Source organism: Neomonachus schauinslandi, chromosome 9 (genome assembly GCF_002201575.2).
Source record: "Neomonachus schauinslandi chromosome 9, ASM220157v2, whole genome shotgun sequence".
NCBI classification, from domain to species: Eukaryota; Metazoa; Chordata; class Mammalia; order Carnivora; family Phocidae; genus Neomonachus; species Neomonachus schauinslandi.
In genome coordinates this window covers 95,281,804-95,303,923 of record NC_058411.1, presented here as the reverse complement: position 1 = coordinate 95,303,923, position 22,120 = coordinate 95,281,804, and the positions used below count along the sequence as shown (strand labels likewise).

The window sequence follows — 22,120 nt, the reverse complement described above, 5'->3', positions numbered from 1 at the left end:
TAGAAATAACCAACACTAAAGTATCTTTCATGTTACCCTTGTTAGATCAGTTATTCAACACCAAAGTCTTCCTGTGATTACGGAGCTACAAAATGCAGCAGACATGACTATAAAATAAGCACGATTATTCCACAGCACATAAGGTCCTAGTTCGTTGCATTTTCCCCCTTTTCTTCGCTACCGTTTTGTGGTGCTGCAGGTCAAGGTTTAGCTAAGCAGGTTTGGAGGGTTAAGCCTGGAGGCCGGACTTTATGGATAGGCTTTAAAGATAGACCATACGACAGGAAATCGCTTATGAATTGGCACAGTGTTTAAAAATCACAAGGAGAGAATTTCAGATCCCGAGTCCAAGAATGATGAGATCCCTCTAGGCCTCCCCATTTGCTGCCTCACTCAGGCTGGGCTTTCCCCCACGAGGTCCCAAGGTCCAGCTTCTATTGGAATCGGCAGCCCTAACCGACAAGAAAGGGCTCTGATCTTTAGCTCGTGGTGAAGCTCCTGATCCCAGGCGTCTAGTAAGAGGCCGAGCTCTGGAGCGGATCTGAGTGGGACTTGTTGCTGGGGAAAACCTAAGCTTTGTTTCCCAGGGGAAGGGCTGACGTTCCCGGGCCTCCACGGCTTGCTCGACTCGATGCCTGGGGCTGCACCGCTCTCCCAGGGGGGCGCGTTAGCTAACTTCCCCGCGAGGGAGCGGACGGCGCGCCCCCGCCACGCGCACTCCCCACGCCCAGAGCCCCGCCACGCTCCCGCCTCCTACATGAGTCCCCCACGCACGCTCTCCCCACTGCGCGCGCCCCCACCCCTGCGCCCCAGCACGCGCGCCGCCGGCCCTTTCCCGCCGCGCTTCCTAGTGCCGCTAGCGCCCACTGGCCCGGGGAGGCGCTGCGGCCGCTGGGGCAGCACCGCCCCCTCTTCCTCCACCTCCTCCCGCCTCCTCCCTCTTCTCCTCCTCCACCTCCTCCTCCTCTTCACTCCTGGGCGGGGGCGAGCGCGTCCGGTTTGCTGGAACCGTTCGGAAATGGCAACTTGCGCGGTGGAGGTGTTCGGCCTCCCGGAGGACGAGGTGCGGGGGCCGTGGGGCTGCGGGGGCCGTGGGGCTGCGGGGCGGGCTTCCCTTCTCGCGGCTCGTCAGCCGGACTGGAGGAGGCGGCGGGGGCCAGAGGGTCGGCTGTCAGCCCCCACTACCGCCGCTCGAGCTCCGGGAGCGCGCAAGGCGCCGTGGGGATCTGGGGCGGCCCGGCGCGCGCGGGTGTGTGTATGTGTGTGTGTGTGTGTGTTTGGCGGGGGGGGGGGGGGGGGGGTTTGTGGGGGGGGGGGGGGTTCTCGCCCCCCCCGGGGTCCCCCCCCCCCCCCCCCCCCCCCCGCCGAGGGTGCGGGAGCTCGGGGGGTGGGGCGGATTTCCCCGGAGATCGGCATCCCGGCTGTTGATGAGCCTGCCCTGGCACAGGCCCGCTGGACTTCACTTCGTGGACTTTGACGTGAAGAGTTCCAAGTGAATTGTCATTAGCTGTTTTGATTTTTTTTTTTTTTTCCACCTGAAGTCGTTTTTAACCCCGTAACTGGAGAGGGCGATGGGAAAGCCGGCAGATAGATTTTCCTCCTCAGGGTTAGCAACAAGGGTCAAGTGTGGCAAGTTCGTGCTATGTTTCATTGGTCTTCAGTGACATTTAAAAAATAAAGCCGAAGAAGTATAAATACTTTAAAGAACTTCCCACAGCTATTCACTTTGAAAATTAAGTTCCATGATTTAAGAAGGCAAAGCCGTCTCTTCTCAGCGAAATAACTTAGGCTGGTTATGCCTGACACTTAGTAAAAATGAGGCCATTTGGAAAGAGTTCCGTTTTAAATGAGATGTGGCTTCCCTAAATTCTTGGTGAGTGTCTCAAAAATGGGAATGGGTGGGAGATGAAAAGCTATCTAGTTTAGCAGTGACTCGTTCCGGTTGGGGAAAAAAAATCAAATTTAAGCATTCTTGTTGACTGGCTAAACTGTCACATGTACTTGTTATCAAGATTGGACCCAATTAACTGTAATACATCACCGTAAATTTAATTTATCTTCTGACCGTGTTGGAATAGTTCCTTCTCTTAGTAACTTGGTATCTTCAAATGTCTTTTACAAAATGTCTTTTACATTTATCTTGACAGTTCTTTGTATATAAACAGTGGGCAACTTGTTTATGCAGGCAAGTATCTCAGACTGTTTTGAGAATAATTGTGATAGATCAGAATATAATTTCTTGGTTATTGCTACCAGAAGAGAAGCAAAGTGGTGGTGGAAAAATGGTGGCAGCTTGGTAGACCCTCAGAAACAACAGTCAGTATGTTATGGCCAAAGATGATATTCCTGCTAACATCCATTACTGTCCAGCAGAAGAGATCAGAGGAAAATAGTGTGGTGTTGAACCTGTGATCGCTTTCTTCTTATCCGCCAGGTCTCCCTGGCTTTGCTACCATAAACTGTTCAATGCAGATAACCTTAAGCTGACATCCAACCCAGTCAGGCTGGCCTTGGACTTTCTTTCGTTTTTGTTGTTATTACTCAGAGGTAGATCCTGATTTCCAGATTTCTCATCTCATTCCCTTCCAGCAAAGCCAGTTGAGCATAGAATATTGCCAAAGGCATCATTCACTCTTCTCTCTTTGGTCCAGGTTCTCTGTTTTCTGTTACCTGCTTCTCACATCACCCTTCTTCCAGCTGAAATAAAACGAATTATGGCAGTTAGTGGGTGGTCAGTAAGCTATTGGGGCTAAAGGCCAGAAACTCCACCCTTTGAAATGAGGTGTTCCTGAACTTGCATCCTGAGGGATTTGTATTTCTAGGAAGTTTCATGGTGTGGGGCCCGCTCTGTTTGCATGATGGGGATCCAGTTGTCAGTCCCATGACTCAAAGTTCCTTGCAGCTCCCTCTGTCTACTTTGTCCACATTGAAGAAAAGAGTGAGATCGGATGATAAGAGACATGATGATGGAGTGTTGTCTTCCACTTCTTCCCCTGGGTTATTCATTCAACAAACATTTATTAACTGTCTGTTCTGTGTCATGCAGTGTGCTGGTCACCAGGGATAGAAAGAGAAAAAACAGTCCCTGCCTGTTTTGTGAGGAGCTCACAGTCTGGTGGGAAAGATAAAAATCATTTGTTTTCTTGTAGAGGTTGCCATCTCATCACTCTTATTTGTCATTTATTTTCTGGTCCATCAAAAGTAAAAGAGGGCTTAGAAGAAGCCTCCCCCTCACTTTTTTTTTTTTTAGAAGAAAACATTGTTATTTTCTAGAATTCACAGACTAGTTGGGAAGAGGCAGCCCTCTGCTGTTGATGACAAGGTAGCTTTTCTATTGCAGCAAAAAGTGATGATTCTCATTTTAAATTTGAAACTGAAACAAGAAGAAAAATGAACAGATATGGGATAGAAGATACTTGGAGAATTATAATTTAACCAATTTTTTTTTTTTTACCACTGCGTCACACTGTATGAACATATTAGTTGCTCATTGAAGTAGGCCGAAGTTTAGACCATAATTCCTCTCTATCACTTTTCAATGAGTTTTAGCTCTTATTCCACATACAAATGTCTTTTAGTGAGAGATGGTCCTGGCTTCATGTGCAGAATTTTGTCATTAAAGCATAACAAACTAAGGAAGTAGTGACTATAAATTATACCAGAGTTGCTCTGACAGTCTCTTGGGATTAACAATAGAGGCTAATTCCCACCAACCTTTGGTGAGGAGGCATGTGGTAGTTACGGACACTGGAATTCAGCATCCCTTCCAGCCCCCTTTCAGAGGACTTCTGGGTTAGGCAGAGGTTGGAAAGCCAAACACCATGTTTCTCATACTTTCTGGCACTTAGCATTCTGGAAATGGGTTTTCAAATAGGTTTCCCAGTATGGCACACTTGCTTGAGATTTGGAAAGTAGATATGAAGCAGAGCATCTTGTTTCTTTGGCTTGTTCTTCTGACAAGCACAGTCATGTAGACATTGACTTTTCCTGCAGAAGTGTTTTGGTATCTGGTAACTTGTTTTGTGAGGATTGCTAGGAAGTTGTAGAACTCATGCTGGTGGCAGCTTCCTGATGACTAGCTAGGGTAAGTTTGTAAAGCCAGCAGATCTGGGGGTGGCCCCTGAGTCTCTGCCTTCCTCACGGGGGCAGAAGTGGCAGTTTTCTTGGAGGGCCAGTTCGAGCTGTTTCCAGGGCCTCGGGAAGCCCAGCCTGCAGTCCGCCTCTCCAGCTCTTCCCAGCGATTTTCTAAGCACCCAGTTCCCTGGGTTAACTTCTTTTTTTCGTAAAACATCTAGAGTGATGTCCGTTTCCTACACCTGAAACCTGACTGAAACAAGGTAGAGAAGGAAGGAAAGGGAAGGAGTTGAGAGTGTCCACTGCCAGTTTGGTAGTACGGTTTGTACACGTAGAAGAATGAATGCTTTTGGTGGGAACAGCGACAACAGAGCATAAGCAGCGGGGTAACTAAGAAGTGCATCTGCTGACACTTCTCGACCCCCGATGCCAAGTGGAAGCAGACCTGGCCTGCCCAGGCATCATACCGAGCCTGGGAGCACAGTTGCCAAACCTTTATTCCCTGCGCGCAAAGGAGGAGAAGCACCGTTTAAGCCCCAGCTGTGTTAGTATCTATCCCATACTTTTCATGCATTGATTTTGCCATTGCTCCTTTTTTGCAACTCCTTAATTCCAGCAGCATCCTATTTTTCATGGGTTTCCATGGGACCAAAGAAGTGGATAAATAGAATTTATTTTGTAGCAGTTTACTTTTTAGTTGTTTTAAAACCAACAGAAAAGTTGGAAGTACAGTGCAAAGAACTCCAGATCCTCCTCACGCAGGTTCTCCTGCTGTTGACATTTCACCACAACTGCTCCATAATCCTTTTTGCCATTTTCATTAGTCTTTTTCTGTTCTTCTTTTAAAAGATTTATTTATTTATTTCAGAGAGAGAGAGAGAGCATGCATATACGAGCAGGGGGAGGGGTAGAGGCAGAGGGAGAGAGAGAATCTCAAGTGCATTCTGTGCTGAGTGCTGAGCCTGACACGGGGCTTGATCTCATGACCCTGAGTTCGTGACCTGAGCCGAAATCAAGAGTCGGGCACTTAACTTACTGGGCCACCCAGGTGCCCCTCATTAGTCTTTTTCTAAACCATTTGAAGGCAGCTGCAGACCCAGTGCCTGTCACCTCTAAATATTTTAGTGTGTATTTTCCTAAAATAACACTTTTTAAAAAAGATTTTATTTATTTATGTGAGAGAGTGAAAGAGAGCATGAGCAGGGTAAGGGACAGAGGGAGAAGCAGACAGAGAGTCTGATGCGGAACTCTGTCCCAGAACCCTGGGATCATGACCTGAGCCGAAGGCAGACACTTAACGACCGAGCCACCCAGGCACCCCAACAAAAACACTTTCCTACATAACAGCTGTCCAGTCCTCTAAGCCAGAAAATCAGCACTGATTCAACCCTACCCTCCGCAGTGCAGAGCCCATCAATCTTTGCCGGGTGTTCTAATAATTTCTCTTTTTCCTTTCTGGTCCAAGAGCCCCCTTAGGAGCATAGGTTGCATGTACTTGTCATGGCTTTGCGGTCTATTCTAATCTGTATCAGTTCCTTGATAGAGAGTACAGGCCGTACAACTTGTAGGATGTTCCCCAGCCTGGGTCTGTGTACTGCTTCCTCAGGGCCATGTCACAGTCATGCTTTTTTGGGAGCAATCATGGAGATGCTGCTGCATTCTTCTCAGTGCCTCCCGTGAGGAGGGTGCATGATATGGATTTGTCCCGTCACTGTCGGTGATAACCTTGCTCACTTGATCATTTTGGTGTCTGCCAGGTTTCTTTTAGTAATGTCATTTTTCCCCACGCATAACTGATTCGTCTTTTGTGGGGACATCTTCAGAGTTTATGCCAGTAGCGTGTCCTTCATTCATCAGATTTCCATCCAGTACTTTTAGCATTCATTGATGACTTCCACCTGAATCAGACACCGCTATTTTTTTAATTTCCATCTTTATTAATTGGCATTCTGTATAAGAAGAGCTTTCCCTTTCTCCTTCATTTATTTATTTATATCAGCATGGGTGTGTAGAATTCCACCTTGTTCAATGGGTTGTAATTATTTACTATCATTAAATATTTTGTTGCTCAAATGATCACAGTTTGGTCAGTGGAAACCCTTTCAAGGGGGTTCCTAGTTCATTGTGACAAGTCCCCGTCCTTCTCTGAACCCTCCATGACTTTCTAGCAGAAGATGTTCCAGACTCCTCTTGTATTTTGCCTGGCCCACCACTGTCTGGAACCAGCCATTCCTCCTCGGAACACTGGTGCCATTTAGGAGAAAATGCCTTGTAGAAGCCAAGATCTGGGTGCTCAGTGTGCTCATTACTATTGAATGTCATTGCCCTTCAACCATTTCAGCAAACAGTTAAGAAATATGTGTGTGTGTGTATGTACACACATAAATGTATACCTATTTCTCTATCAATCTGTATACATATATTTAAAAATCATTAATTCATATCAGTTTCTCGAATTCAAATCTAATGCCTCAGGGTTCTTTCCAGCCATAATAAGTACTTTCTCTACCAGTAAAAATTCTGACTTTTATTATTCTCATTGTATTCACTTATGTGCCCAGTCTCTTTACTCATGTTTTTGGTGTCACTGATTTCCCCAGCACGCAGGCATCTCCTGTGTCTGCCACTTTCAGCTTTAGTAGGAGTATTGCTGTGGCACAGAGTCCCATGTGCCCCCTGCCAGTGGCCACCTACTGATGCATCTCTGTATGGTACCGTCCTTTTCCTCTAGTGCCCCAGGCTAGGGAGCATGCTGACCATGCACCTCCATGAGACTCCTCCTCCCCCCAAGCCCTGCCTGAGTTGGGCCTGACTTTGACTCCTTTGCACCAGGAAGAGATTAGAAGGGACTGTACGTATATATATTTTTGTTTACAGTTAACTATTAGCAATTCCTCTATCATATAGGAATAGGATCTTGGAGCTGGAAGGCACCCGTAAATAAATCCTTTAGGGTAAACAGGGGTATAGAAAAATCAGATTTGACTAGGATAGACTTCTGGCTTTGTCACTGTCAGTGATCTAGCATAGTAGGTATTTGATATCTGTCAGAGCAGGATATTTACATCAGCTGATTCTCCCATTCCCTAACTGTGTCTGGTATTAAGAATATTCTATAGTTCCGAGAGAATGTAAGACTGCTGGTTTGAATTGCTAAACCCACTGCCTACTGAATTCTGTGGCCATCAGTGTTACTGACCTCTCTCTACTTAGTCTGGCTCCCTTGCTAATCCCTGTCAAAGTTAAGAGGATAAATGAATGGAGAAGACAGGAAGAAGAAATGCAGGGAGAAAGACACAGCCCAAACAGATGAAAAAAGGTTTTGATAAGATTTTTCTGAAGTCTTGAGGAATAAATGTCTGTAGTGCAACATTGTAATCCCATGGCCTGACCCAAACATTTGGCTGCCCCCCATATGAGATGTGCTGTGGCAATGAATGTGACCAATCATGTCAGTGCATAAAGATGCTTTCATGAAAATATTCTCCTTTAAGGTAAAAGGGTCAGCCTGAATATAATCAGAGCTGCCTTTAATTGAATGCCTGCTATATTCCCAGTACCAGGTCACATGTTCTCATACTTTAGTTGTAGTCATCGAAACAGTTTTATAGAAGTAGATAGTGTTATCTCCATTTTCCAGATAAGGTATGTGAGATTGTGTTTTGCTCAAGGTCTTGGTCCTATTAGGTGGCAGATCTGGGCTTGAATCTCAGATTTCTTTAATGCCAAAGAGTTGGTCTTTCCACTGTCCTACAGCAAATAGTTGCCTCAATAGAAGAATTTAACAGAAGAGACTCTTTCTCAGGAAGGTCACAAATGTAACATGTGCAGGATTAACTTGTAACCATTCTTATGTTCTTCCACATTTTCTGTCTTTTTTTGTTAATAGCTTTTAGGTGGACCTCTGAAGTACTTGAATTCTGTATTTGCTTAAATATTTGTTGAACAGTTACTATGTGTAAGGCATTTGGATCAGGCCATGAGGTGATAGTGATGAATGACAGACCTCACTGAATTTATAGCCTACAGGAAGAGAAGGACAGTAAATACATAACACAAACATTTTATAAATGTGAAGGAAAAGGAAGGTGAGATAAAAGTATATAACAGGAAAGATGAATTCATCTTGTATGGTATGGAGGGGAGAGAGTATGAGGAAAGGCTGAGGAAGTCACCTTTAATCTGAACCTAAGGATGAATGGGAGTTAGCCAGGTGAAGAGTGGGGCAAAAAGCCTTCCAGGTAAACAGAGCTAACTGCACGTGCAGAAGATAAGATGGAGAGGAACGTGAAGAAGACTAGAACGGTGGTGTCACGAGATAAGTGTGGAGAGGAGAGAAGAGCAGAGCCCGGGCAGGCAGGCGAGGGAAACTCACCAAACACATGTGTGGACACGTGCACACACACATCATCATCATCACTAATATTTTTTTTTATAGTTACTGTTTGCTCCTCGGATATTTAACTTTTTCTCTACTTGTTATTCATTTCTTGTCACATCTCTGGCTTTCCATCTAGGATCACTTTTTTCTGCCTGAAGTACATCCTGTAGAAGATTTTTTAGTGTTTGCTGGTAATAAACTTCCTCCGTTTTTGTTTTTGCCTGATAATGTCTTTATTTTTCTTTTCTTCTTTTTTTTGGGGGGAGGGGGAGTGGAGTAAAATTTGTAAACAGTGAAATGCAGGTTTTTAAATGTACACTTTGATGTACAGTGCTTTTCAACAACACGTGTAACACACAACTCAATTAAGATATAGAATATTTCCATCACTCCAGGGGCGCCTGGGTGGCTCAGTTGGTTAAGCGGCTGCTTTGGCTCAGGTCCTGATCCCAGGATCCTGGGATCGAGCCCCACATGGGGCTACCTGCTCAGCGGAGAGCCTGCTTCTCCCTCTCCCTCTGCCTCTACCCTGCTCATGCTCACTCTCTCTCTCAAATAAATAAAATCTTAAAAAAAAGAAAAGAAAAAAGAATATTTCCATCACTTCAGAATGTCCCCTTGGGCCCTCTTTCAGTCAACTTCCCACTTCACTCTCCAGAGCCAACCTTTTATCACCATGCTTAGTTTGGCCTGTCCTGGAACTTCATATAAATGGGATCATACACTATGTATTCTTTTGTATCTGGCTCCTTTTGTCTAACGTAATGTTTTTCAGTCACCCATGTGGTTGTTTGTATAAGCAACTCATTCTTTTTATTGCTGAGTAGTATTCCATTGTATGAATATACCAGATGTTTATCCATTCTCCTTTTGACAGACACTTCTATTGTTTCCAGCTTTTGGCTACTATGAATAAACCTACTGTGAACATTCATCTACAAATCTTATGAAAACATCTTTTCCACAAATATAGGTTATGAGCTTGGTGTGTACATTTCCAGAGGCATTTCATGTATAAAGAAGCATATATGGTGCTATCACATTTAAGAGTAGTGTTAAAATGTGAAGTGATGATGAGCTGATCTTTTTTGGAGATTATATAGTTCTGATTGAATAAAGTTATAGTTTTCTAGAAGGGGAATAGTCCCACAACTGCATTAACTATAGCACTTCCCTTTCTTACCTTCATGCTCTTTGCCTGTGGGTCTCAACTTCAGTGTTCATTGGAATCACCTGGAGAGTTTGTTCAAACACAGGCTAGTGACCCCGCCACAGAGTGTCTGATTCAGTAGATATGGGGCCTGAAAATGTGTTTCTGATAAATTCCCATGTGGTGCTCATACCACTGGTCCAGGGAATACACTTTGAGAACCACAGCTGGCCCTAAATCTAAGGAGTGTGAGTATTCTAGTTTATCGTGGTTATTTCTGCCAAACACTGGGAAGGAGATTTGACCATGAAAGCAAATCTATAGTAGTCATATACTCCACCTTTACTGGGACAGTCCTCATTTCATGTATTTTCCAGTAAGGGTGATCTAGCATTTACATTTTTATAAAATGTTGCAAGTAAATTTACACACCAGAGGAACAAAACTGCTGGTAGTCCACAGGTTCAAATTTTTAGTTTTGAAAATACGGTCACCATAAATTATATAACATATGTTGCAAAAAAAGAGACAAAAATACATCCTTCCTTTCCACTCTAGTAGTTTTTAAAATAAATATGCTGTATTTATACTATTGCATTATGTGAATACAGTATCATTCACATCAGAACCCTTATGCCATGTTTATAACTATTGCACATTTTCTCACTTTAGTTTTCTATATACTTGTCACAAATTTGCAAACTGTCTGACAGAGCTTTAAAACTACTCAATGGGGCACCTGGGTGGCTCAGTCGTTGAGCGTCTGCCTTCGGCTCAGGTCATGATCCCAGGGTCCTGGGATCGAGCCCCGCATCGGGCTCCCTTCTCGGCGGGAGGCCTGCTTCTCTCTCTCCCACTCCCCCTGCTTGTGTTCCCTCTCTTGCTGTGTCTCTCTCTGTCAAATAAATCAATAAAATCTTTAAAAAAAAAAAAACAAAACTACTCAATGTATCCATTCCCTTTTCTTCATTCTTGTTGGAGACAGCCTCTTGCTACGTCACTTCCAGCTGAACTGCTCGAACTCTACACCTGCTGTGGAGCTGTCACCTGCAGGCTTCCATTTGCCATCCTTGTGAGAATTCTCTTGATTTCTTTTCTGCGTTGGAGCCACTGTTTCTTTAATCTCTTGTCTTCCTCTTTCCCAATTTATTCCCTCATTTGCTGACATACGTCCTCTATATAGTGGGCAGGTACTATTGACTGGAGTGTTTCGAGATAGGGTTATCTGAACCTATCATTTCCCAGTGGGACTCTCATGTATAAATATTTATAATATTTGGTTCCTCTCCCCCCTTGCATCACTCAGTTTCCTCAGAAGTCTTCCAATCTTCTGTTTGGTGGCAATAGATCTGGCCGCCAGTGTTCTGGGCTCACTGTTTGTGTCGACTTTTCCTTGCTTTCCATAAAGTGCCTTATTCCTACTTTTGGCTACTTCAGAAAGCTTTGTGGTTAATCAAGAATTTGTCAGCCCCTGCTATGTGCCAAGTATTCTGCTGGGTTCCACAGAGAATACAAAGATAATGAAAAGATAAACTTCTTGAACTTCAAAATCTCACAATTTTAATAGTGGAGAAAGACACATCGTTATCTCCTCAGATATGAGACCATATGTGATAAGTGCTATAAAAATGGGCCTTTAACGGTGAAAGGGGAAAATTCGTTTCAACTATGAAGGCTTTTAGAAAAGATAGCATTTGGACTTTGAAGGAAGGACAAGCCTTTAAAAGAAAACTACACTTTAAAAAATATATAAAAAGGGGCGCCTGGGTGGCTCAGTCGTTAAGCGTCTGCCTTCGGCTCAGGTCATGGTCCCAGGGTCCTGGGATCGAGCCCCACATCGGGCTCCCTGCTCCGCGGAAAGCCTGCTTCTCCCTCTCCCACTCCCCCTGCTTGTGTTCCCTCTCTCGCTGTGTCTCTCTCTGTCAAATAAATAAAATCTTTAAAAAAAAATTTATAAAAAGATTTTATTTATTTATTTGACAGAGAGTGAGAGAGAGAGAGCGAACAGCAGAGGGAGAGGGAGAAGCAGGCGTCCTGCTGAGCAGGGAGCCTGATGCAGGGCTCGATCCCAGGACCCTGGGAGTGTGACCTGAACCAAAGGCAGACGCTTAACTGACTGAGCCACCCAGGCACCCTACAGTTTAAAATTTATGAAAAGTTTAAGAAGGAAAACAAAAACCTTTATCATCTCATTACTTTATTTTTTAAAAGATTTATTTATTTATTTGAGAGAGAGCAGGGGGAGGGGCAGAGGGAGAGGGAGAGAGAATCTAAAGCAGACTCCCTGCTAAGTGCTGAGCCTGGTGCTGAGCTCCATCTCAGGACCCTGAGATCATGACCTGAGCCAAAACTGAGAGTCAGGTGCTCAACCGACAGACCCAGCCAGGTGCCCCTATCATCTCATTATTTTATTTCATTTTTTAAAATAGTTATATCACTGTTGCATATTTCCTTCTAATCTTTATCCATCAACATACGTTTTTACAGAGTTATCATAGAATAGATATCATTCTGCATCCTGATTTTTCTAGTTAACATGATAATTATTTTCTGCCTTTAAATAATATTAATACATTTTAAATGGCTGCTCAGATGATACAGGATTTTAACGATGAAGGGGTAGGGGATAAAGAAGACTATCCCAGGCACAGGGAACCCAACTTGTGTAAAATCTCAGGGATAAGTAAACAGGGTATCTTTTTTATAAAGTAGACTGACTGGAGGTATGAGGGGGGAGTTAGGTATGGGAGGGAGGCAACAAAAGGGAGGGAGAATGATGAAGAGAGGAACAAAAATTCTTCTAAGACCTGTGAAAGATGGAAAGATCTAAGGCTCTGCATTTCCTATTCCTGGATTTTGGGGGGGTTGAGAGAAGATTAGGGAGCAGTTAGAAGCTGTTTTTATGACTTGTGGAGAAATCTGAGGCCTGGAAAGCTGCTTTTAATTCCTGTAGCCTCCTGCATAGATAACGCATTACTATTTTGTTTTGCACTGTCATTGAGAAAATCACTTATCTTTGCCTAGGATTTGCAACTTTTCCATTTCACTTTCATAAATCAAGAAAGCTTTCTTAGGAGTGGAAGGGGTAAGTCTCAAGCTTTAAAGAAGAGCTCTGATCTATTTGGGGATAATGTCCCCATTTTGAATAAGGAGAAGATGTTTAATTTTCATTTCTTTTTCCCTCATTTAAGTACTATCCACATTTCTATTAACAGTACTTTGAATATCATGTTTCCAAAGTTATTGAAGAGTTCAGTCTCTTGTTGCAGCATTTATGTTCTTCGGTTTCAAAGATGCTGTGAGATATTATGATTTCTGCTTATGGTTGGAATTGCAAAGACTCATTTTGGTAGTTTTCTAGCATTAATTTATAAAATGCACTTAAGTGAATGCAAATATGAAAATAAAGGGCATTTCTTATTTAATTTTATGACAGAATCTTAGATCAGTATAGCTTCACATCACTTAACCACAACACCCAAGATGACCAGTTCTGATATTTGCTGTAGGAAATGCAAGGAGAAGGTTTGAAAGTTAAGTGTGTTTGTGACTGTGAGTAATTTATCATTCCCTGGAATTTTTTAAATTAACACTTGTTACATTTTTCTCCAGGAGACTTCTGGGGGATAGTTTCAGTAGAGGTTCCACCAATATGGATTAACTTTCTAAGAGGGGTGTGGTAATTTCTTTCCTCAAGTTTATATATAAACTATAAACACTTGTCTGTGTTTACAAAAGTTGGGATTATCAAATAACATTATTTACTGATGGCACTTTTGATTACACTTTACCCCTTGAAAAACTTTGTATTTATTTATTAAGTTATCACAGAAAAGACTTCTAATTTTCAGAATTCAGTGTTGGAGATCCATACCCATCTAATAAAGTACAGCCATTTCCCAGTCAACCGGTAGATGAGAATTTGGCTGTTCAGACCAATAGAATACTCTAATGGGCCTATTTATTCAGTGGGACTTTTCCAGGAAGAAAGGGTGACTGCAAATCTCTTCCGATTTTGGGGAATAATGTCCCTGCAGAAAACTGAAATTTCAGTTCACATATTTTCCTTTCTAATTTTTAATTCTATCTTTATTCTGATACCTGAGGATTTCCCTTCTTTCTTGCAAAATCAGCTATGTATTTAGTTTTATTTGGGGATATAGGAAACTTATATTTTACCTAGAATCTTTAGTAAGCATTTTTATATTATCTGAATTTGTCATCTGAGTTTTGGAGCTAATAGAATATTTCCATGATCATATTTATTCAGTGAAACTTCCAGGAATGAGGGTGGTTGTAAGCATTTAGAAGTAGGAGAAGATTGAAATAAATATTCCGTGATATGTATATTTTCGCCTTCTCAGACCTGTGCTCACAAGGGAATATGACTACTTGCTGATGGAATGACTGTATAATAGACTCCATTAGGTTGCTATCTGTTGGGCTACATCTATTTCATGTTTGTTGATCTTCTAAATGCTTCTGTGAATATTGCTATGCTTATGTCCTTGAGTACATGAGTGAGAGTGTATCTAGGGGATAGACCTAAAAGTGGAATTTCTGGGTTATTGATTTAGAACTTTAGTAGATTTTCCAAATGTCTCTTCAAAATGATTCCTCAATTTATACTTCCTACCAACACCATATAAGAGTTTTCCCTGATTACTGATGAGATTGAAAATCTTTTCATGTGTTTACTGTCCATTCTCTGTGATTTCTTGTATTATGTTGTATATATTTCACTTACTGGTTTTTAGGATTTTTTTTTTTGTATATTCTGGATAATCATAATTTGTCAATGGCATACATTTTAGATACTTCCTCTTTGTCTATCCCCTTGCCTTCTCATTTTGTTCATGGCATCTCTTCTCCTACAAAAGGTATATAATTTTAATGTCAAATCTCACCACTTTTCCCATTAGAGTTTGTATTTTTAAAATCCTTTCCTACCTCAGTGTCATGGCAGTATTCTAAAATTTCCTATGAAATTTTTAAAGTTTTCTTTTTTGCTTTTAAGACTTTAATGTATCTGAAATTTGTTTTTGTATAGAGTATAAGATAGTGATTGAATGTTATTATTTACTTCTGTACTCATTTTTACTCTTCCCTATGAATTTTACAATTATTTGTTAAAATCCATGACAAAATCTGGGCAGGGGGAGTTGGAATTGTATTGAATTTATAGGTTACTTTGGGGAAAACAGACAATAATATGGAATATTTCCATCTGTGAACACAGTGAATTTCTTCATTTATTTAAGTCTTCTTTGTGTTCTTCAGTAAGTTATTATAATTTTATCCATAAAAGTTTTTTACATTTCTCATTAAGAGAAATGTTACTCTGTTACTCTGTGTCTGATAGTTTTGCTTAATTGGAAATTTTAAAAAATATACGTTCTGTTTTATAATATTTTCTTACTCACCTTTTAATTTTGAACTATTTAAAATCTACAGGACAGTTAAAATAGTAGTATAATGAACACCTATATACCCCTCAGCTAGAGCCACAAATTGGTAACATTTTACTTACTCCCTTTATTTACACACACACACACACACACACACTCAATTTTTTATTTGCTGAAACATTTAAGAAATATTGTACTTTTTCATACTTTATCCCTAAATATTTCTTTTTTTTTTTTTTAAGATTTTATTTATTTATTTGAGACAGAGAGAATGAGAGACAGAGAGCATGAGAGGGAGGAGGGTCAGAGGGAGAAGCAGACTCCCTGCCGAGCAGGGAGCCCGATGCGGGACTCGATCCCGGGACTCCAGGATCATGACCTGAGCCAAAGGCAGTCGCTTAACCAACTGAGCCACCCAGGCGCCCATTATCCCTAAATATTTCAATATGTATCTCAAAAGACGCCTTATATAAAACCTTATAACAGTATTATGATATCCAGGAAATTTAATACTTGATTTGTTACAGTATCAGTATATTATGGTTTTATTTAATGTATAATCTATTGAATGGGATTTTTAAAATAATGAGCATAGGGGAAAAAGAGAGAGAGAGGCAAACCAAGAAACTGACTCTTAACTATAGAGAACAAACTGATGGTTACCAGAGGGGAGGTGGGCAGGGGGATGGGTTAAATAGGTGATGGGATTTAAGGAGTACACTTGTGGTGAGCATCGGTTGTTTTATTAAAAGTTGAATCACTAAATTGTACACCTGAAACTAATATTATACTGTATGTTAACTAACTGGAATTTAAAACTTAAAAAAATAATTACCTTTCTAAACAGTTATTACAAATGATTATAAGCTCTTGATTTTGTGTTATTGTGTACATAGCAACAATGAAAACATTAGTACTAAGAATTTGGCTGTAGATTTTCTTGGAAGCAATGATAAGGTCTTAATGTAATATTTAACTCTAGTTTTTTTGGCTTTTCTTCATAATCAAGTTATCTAGAAATAACAATATAGTTTTTATTTTCTCTTATGTATCTTTTAATCAAATTAATTCTTGAAGAAGAGTCCTTCAAGTAATTTTAAAATCCTGATTACTTTATTTGATATGTATATATTTAAAGGTATGTGTCTTGGGTATGTTATAAAGTACATGAAAATAATATATAAATTTTTGTATTTTAGGAAAATTCACGAATTGTGAGGGTCAAAGTTATAGCTGGAATAGGCCTTGCCAAAAAGGATATCTTGGGAGCTAGGTAAGTATATTAAGTTGGGTTGTAATTTTATTTATTTATTTATTTATTTAAAGATTTTATTTATTTATTTGACAGAGAGAGACACAGCAAGAGAGGGAACACAAGCAGGGGGAGTGGGAGAGGGAGAAGCAGGCTTCCCGTGGAGCAGGGAGCCTGACGCGGGGCTCGATCCCAGGACCCTGGGATCATGACCCGAGCCGAAGGCAGACACTTAACGACTGAGCCACCCAGGTGCCCCTGGGTTGTAATTTTAAACTGCCCTGGTTGATAATTTTTTCTAAACTTTGGTGAGATGAATAACTGAATAATATTATTGGTAAATTATTGTGCAAAGTGGAATGATTATATTTCCAATTGGTATTTCCAATAAATTCCTTGGTATCTACCACATGGCAATGGTGGGGATTCTGGAAGGAATAAACCCAGAGAGTAGATTCCCAAACTCTGTCTATGGATATCTGCTGACCCTGAGTCACACATGTGATAGCAGATTCAAAGCAACTTAGCTAAAGACAAAAGATCTGAATAGAGATAAGAGTTACTGCCTAAGAAACATGGTTGTGGTTCTCGTCCAGAGAAGATAATTAATTAGATGATAAAATAAAACAAATAATCATCAGAGAAAAATTGCAGAATCCAGAGTCTCTACAACTTAATACTTAGAATGTCCAGGATATAATGCAAAATTATCTATAAAGAATCAGGAAAATGGAACACATTCTCAGTAGAAAAAAGAAAATATGTTCAAAAACATGTTTATACTTGTTATTATAAGATTAGAAATCTCAAGAACGAGATAGAAACCATAAAAAATGAAAATTCTAGAACTGAAAATTATAATATTTGAAATTAAAAGTCAGGTGGAATTAACAGCAGAATTCAGATGAAGAGGAAAACTTAATTGAACTTAAAATTAGATCAGTAGAAATTATTTCCTAATTAGCAAATGAGAGAAATGGGGCAACTGGGTGGCTCAGTCAGGTAAGTGTCCAACTCTTGGTCTCTGCTCAGGTTTCAATCTCAGGGTGGGGAGTTCAAGCCGTGCCTTGGGCTCCACACTGGGTATGGAGCCTGTGGAAAAAAAAAGAGAGAGGGAGAGAGACAAAGATTGAAAAAAATTTTAAAAATGAACAGTGACTCAGGGACTTCTTAGATAATATCAGACAATCTAACATACATGAAATTGAAGTCCTAGAAATAGAGGAGAGGGGGAAAAATGAGGTAAAACATTTTTTAAAGAAATAATGGCCAATTTTTAAAAATTTGATGAAAGATACAAATATATAGTATTCAAAAATCCCAAGCAGAATAACACTAAGAAGAACTACTGAGGCACATCATAGTCAAACTGTTGAAAGCCAAGTGTAAAGAAAAATCCTGACAGAAGAAAGAGAAGAAAATGACATATTACATACATGGGAACTACAATTCAATTAAGGGCTTTGTTCTCCAAAGAAACTATGGAGGCCAGAAGAAATTGGAACAATAGAATAACAATCATCAATCCAGAATTCTGTATTCAGTGAAAATATCCTTCAGGGTGATGACAAAATAATGACATTTTCAGGTAAAACTATGAGATTTTATTATTGGCAGACCTGCACTATAAGAAGAGGTAAAGGAAGTTCTTCCAGCTAAAAAATAATAGATGGAAACTCAGATCCTCAAAAAAGAATAAGGAAATGGGAATATGAAAACCTTATAACACTTCTTGCAGGGTTTTTATTACATATAGATGGAATATATATAATACCTATAGCATAAAGGATAGTGATGGGTATGGGTTATCATCACAAAAAGAACAACTATTTTTAGTTGCTGCTGAGGCATTTTACATTATGACAACCCTGCTCACACCCCAAGTTTGGACATTTAAATAAGGACCTGAGATTAGGATTCCTGCCGCAAGTTACTGCTATGCTTTTCCCAGGACACCCTTTTTAAAATAACCACTTAGAGTTAAGACCACAAAAAGTTAGTGACCTCTACCCCAACCACTTTATAAGTAATAGGTGCTTGCCACCCTGTTCTTCATGTCCTGCTCTCTCATGACCTGGTAACAGAGGACTGCCTTTCCTCTGTCTCATTGCTCCTCCCCATTTCCTCCCATTTCTGGGATCTGTAAGTAACAAATCTTGTGCTTTACTTCCTTTATGTGGGTATATTAAAAATGCCTTCAATCAAAATGACCCTGGGGTTTTCACTTCCACAGAGTGGGAGCTCAGATGCTGAGGGAGCTACCTGTCAACCACCCATATGGGTGGTTTATTCCTCCTCACTCAGTAGATCCTAATCTGCAATTTCTTAATTTAATATATAGCTCCAGCTCCTCAAAAACAGTTATGGACCTGTTTACTCAACTAAATAAATGTTTATTAGAGTGGTACAATATTAAATGTAAGTGGAATAAAAAATTAAGGGTGTGTTTTGTAATATCTAGATAAACCACTAAAAGTAATGTAAAGAATTGTATATAAAAAACCAGCAGACATTTTTAAATGAAATTCCTGAAAAAATAATTAAATGAAAGCCCAGGAAAGGAAGAATAACTGATCTAAGTGATCGAGAAAAAGACAAAAAGGGGAAGGGGAAGAATAGAAAACCAATAATAAACTGGTAGACCTAAATCCAATCTTATCAATAATAGCATTAAACATTAATGGACTAAGGTAAATATGAGGCAGAGGTTGTTTGAATGGATTGAAAAACAAGACCCAATTACATGTTGTTTATAAAAGATATATTTAAAATATAAAGACACAGATAAGGTGAAATAAAATGGACCCAAAGAAATATGCCACATAGACAGTAAGCATAAAAAGACTGAAGTGGATTTATTAATATCTGATAAAATAGATTTCAACACCAGAAAATATTTGCATGGGTGGGAAGATGGGTTAGCCTGGTGGTGGGTATTGAGGAGGGCACATTCTGCATGGAGCACTGGGTGTTATGCACAAACAATGAATCATGGAACACTTCATCTAAAACTAATGATGTAATGTATGGGGATTAACATAAGAATTAAAAAAAAAAAAAAGAAAATATTTGCAGACATGTCATAACAATGAAAGAGTAACCAGGAGGCCATAACAATCATAAATCACAAATAAATTATAAAACAATCATAAATATGTACCTATTAACAGAACTTGAAAATATATGAAGCAATGCTGGACAGAATTAAAAGGATAAATACAAAATTCCACAATCCTAGTGGAGACATTAACGCCTCTCTCAGCAATAGATGAAACAACTAGATTAGAAAATCAACAAAAACAAATTTGAACAATATTATGAACAACTTCAAAATAAGGAACAAACACTATTTCTAACAACTACCCATATACACTATTTTCAAGTGGATGTAGTACATTCACCAGCATAGCCCATAACTGTATTATTTATTTCTGCATGACTATGATTACCATAAATTTAGCTTAAAAGAACAAACACTTATTATCTCAGTTTCTGTGGGTCAGAATCCTTGCATGATTTAGCTTTGTTGTCTGCTTCAGGGTCTTACAGAACTGCAGTCAAGGTATTGGTTAGGGATATGGCCTCATCTGAGGCTTATTTGGGGAAGAATCCACTTTCAAACTCATGTGGTTATTGATAGCATTCAGTTCCTTGTAGCTGCCAGACTGAGGGCTTCAGTTTTGCTGGCTGTCAGCCAGAGGCCACCCTAAGTTCCTTATTTCATGACTTTCATACAGCAGCTTGCAAGCTAACAGCTTACTTTTTCAAAGCTAGCAAAGGAGGGTGTCTCTAAGCATAGATGGATTACAATCTTACATAATACAATCACATATATTTTGTCACTTTGGCCATAATGTATTGATTAGAATACATAGGTCCTTCCCACATTTAAGGAGAGGATAACACAAAGGGCATGAACATTAGGCAGTAGGGATAATAGGAGCTACCCTAGAGTCTGTCAGCCATAAAATATGTTGGGCCATAAAACAATAAATCAAACAACTGCAAAATTCACATTCTTTTCAAGTGCATATGGGACACAGACCATGTTAGAACGTAGACCATGTTAGAACAAGTTTCAGGAATTTTGAAAACATTGAAATTATATAGAGGATGTTATATAGAGAAATTATATAGAGGATTATATAGAGGATGATAATAGTGGAATTAAATTATGAATAAATGACATCATGATATTTGGAAAAACCCCAAATATTTGGAATAAAACAATATTCTTCTAAATAATCTTTGGGTCAAAGAAGAAACCACAAAAGAAAGTAGAAAACATTTTGAACAGAATGAACAGAATGAAAATGAAAATACAGCAATATCAGAAGTTTGGAGCTGCAGCTAGAGTAATATTTAGAGGAAAATGTATAGATTTAAAATGCCTAATTTAGAAAAGGAGCAAAATCTAATGAATGATTTGAATTCTGATCTTAAGAAATAAGAAAAAGAAGAGCAAATTAATTCCCAAGTAAGTAGAAGGAAGAAAATAATAAAGGTAAGGGCAGAAATTAGTGAAGTAGAAAATGCATAATGATAGGAAAAAATCATTACAGTCAAAAGCTTCTTTTTGGAAGGGATCAATAAAATTTTAAACTTCTAGCTAGAATTGATCAAGAACAAAAGAGAGAAGGCACAAATTACCATAATGGGAATGAAAGCAGAGGCATTGCTATAGATCCTATGGAATTGAAAAAGACAAAAAAAGGAACACTGTGCACAACTTCATACCAATAAGGAATTGTACACAACTTAGATGAAGTAGACAAAATCCTTGAAAGACAAAAATTACCAAAATTAATCACAAAAGAAATAGAAAGTTTGAATAGCCCTATAATGACCAATATATATTAATATATGATCAGGTGAGCATTTTTCTAGGAATGTAAGGTTTATGCAACATTTAAAAAAAAGTCTATCAGTGTAGGATATAGTGGAAGTGCCTTCCCTTCCCGCCTCTGTGGTCTCAGCTAAAGAAACAAGGTGACCAAGGGGACGTCATCATTTAGAAAGCGTCACAGTAAGATGCACATGGTATGCCGCTACTGTAGCTCTAAGGCCTACTACCTTCAGAAGTCGACCTATGGCAAATGTGGCTATCCTGTCAAGCAGAAGAGAGAGTATAACTAGCCAAAGCTAAAAGACGAAATACCACTGGGACTGGTTGAATGAGGCACTCAAAAATTGTATACCGCAGGGCGCCTTCTCCAAAATTGGAGAAGTTATACAATCGATTATATTGGCTCAGTTGGTTAAGCAACTGCCTTCGGCTCAGGTCATGATCCTGGAGTCCCCGGATCGAGTCCCGCATCGGGCTCCCTGCTCAGCGAGGAGCCTGCTTCTCCCTCTGACCCTCCCGCCTCTCATGTACTCTCTCTCATTCTCGCTCTCTCAAATGAATAAATAAATCTTTAAAAAAAAAAAAAATTGGGGGCGCCTGGGCGGCTCAGTCGTTAAGCGTCTGCCTTCGGCTCAGGTCATGATCTCAGGGTCCTGGGATCGAGCCCCGCATCAGGGTCCCTGCTCGGCGGGAAGCCTGCTTCTCCTTCTCCCATTCCCCCTGCTTGTGTTCCCTCTCTTGCTGTGTCTCTCTCTGTCAAATAAATAAATAAAATCTTTAAAAAAAAAAAAATTGTATACCGCAGATTCAAGCATGGATTCCATGAAGGAACAACAACTAAACTCTGTTGGGGCTTCCAGTTCATCTTCAGGATTTCAACAGTTAGTCACCACAATAATAAATGTTCTGATTAAAAAAAAAAAAATCTATCAGCGGCACCTGGATGTCTCAGTCAGTTGAGTGTCTGCTTTTAGCTCAGGTCATGATCTCAGGGTCCTGGGATCAAATC

General features: G+C 40.1%; 1 protein-coding gene and 1 pseudogene across 1 annotated transcript in view; both read left to right on the top strand.

Annotated features, from left to right (window-relative positions):
- Positions 1–967: 967 nt before the first annotated feature.
- The window catches only part of NEDD4 (NEDD4 E3 ubiquitin protein ligase), a 121,709-nt gene continuing 100,556 nt past the window's right edge, over positions 968–22,120 (top strand). The window contains exons 1-2 of the mRNA XM_021693773.2: positions 968–1,063; positions 16,213–16,286. Of these exons, the coding sequence (XP_021549448.1) occupies positions 1,019–1,063; positions 16,213–16,286 (119 nt within the window). The 5' untranslated portion in view covers positions 968–1,018. The remainder of the gene's footprint in view (positions 1,064–16,212; positions 16,287–22,120) is intronic.
- LOC110583713 lies at positions 17,503–22,053 on the top strand (annotated as a pseudogene).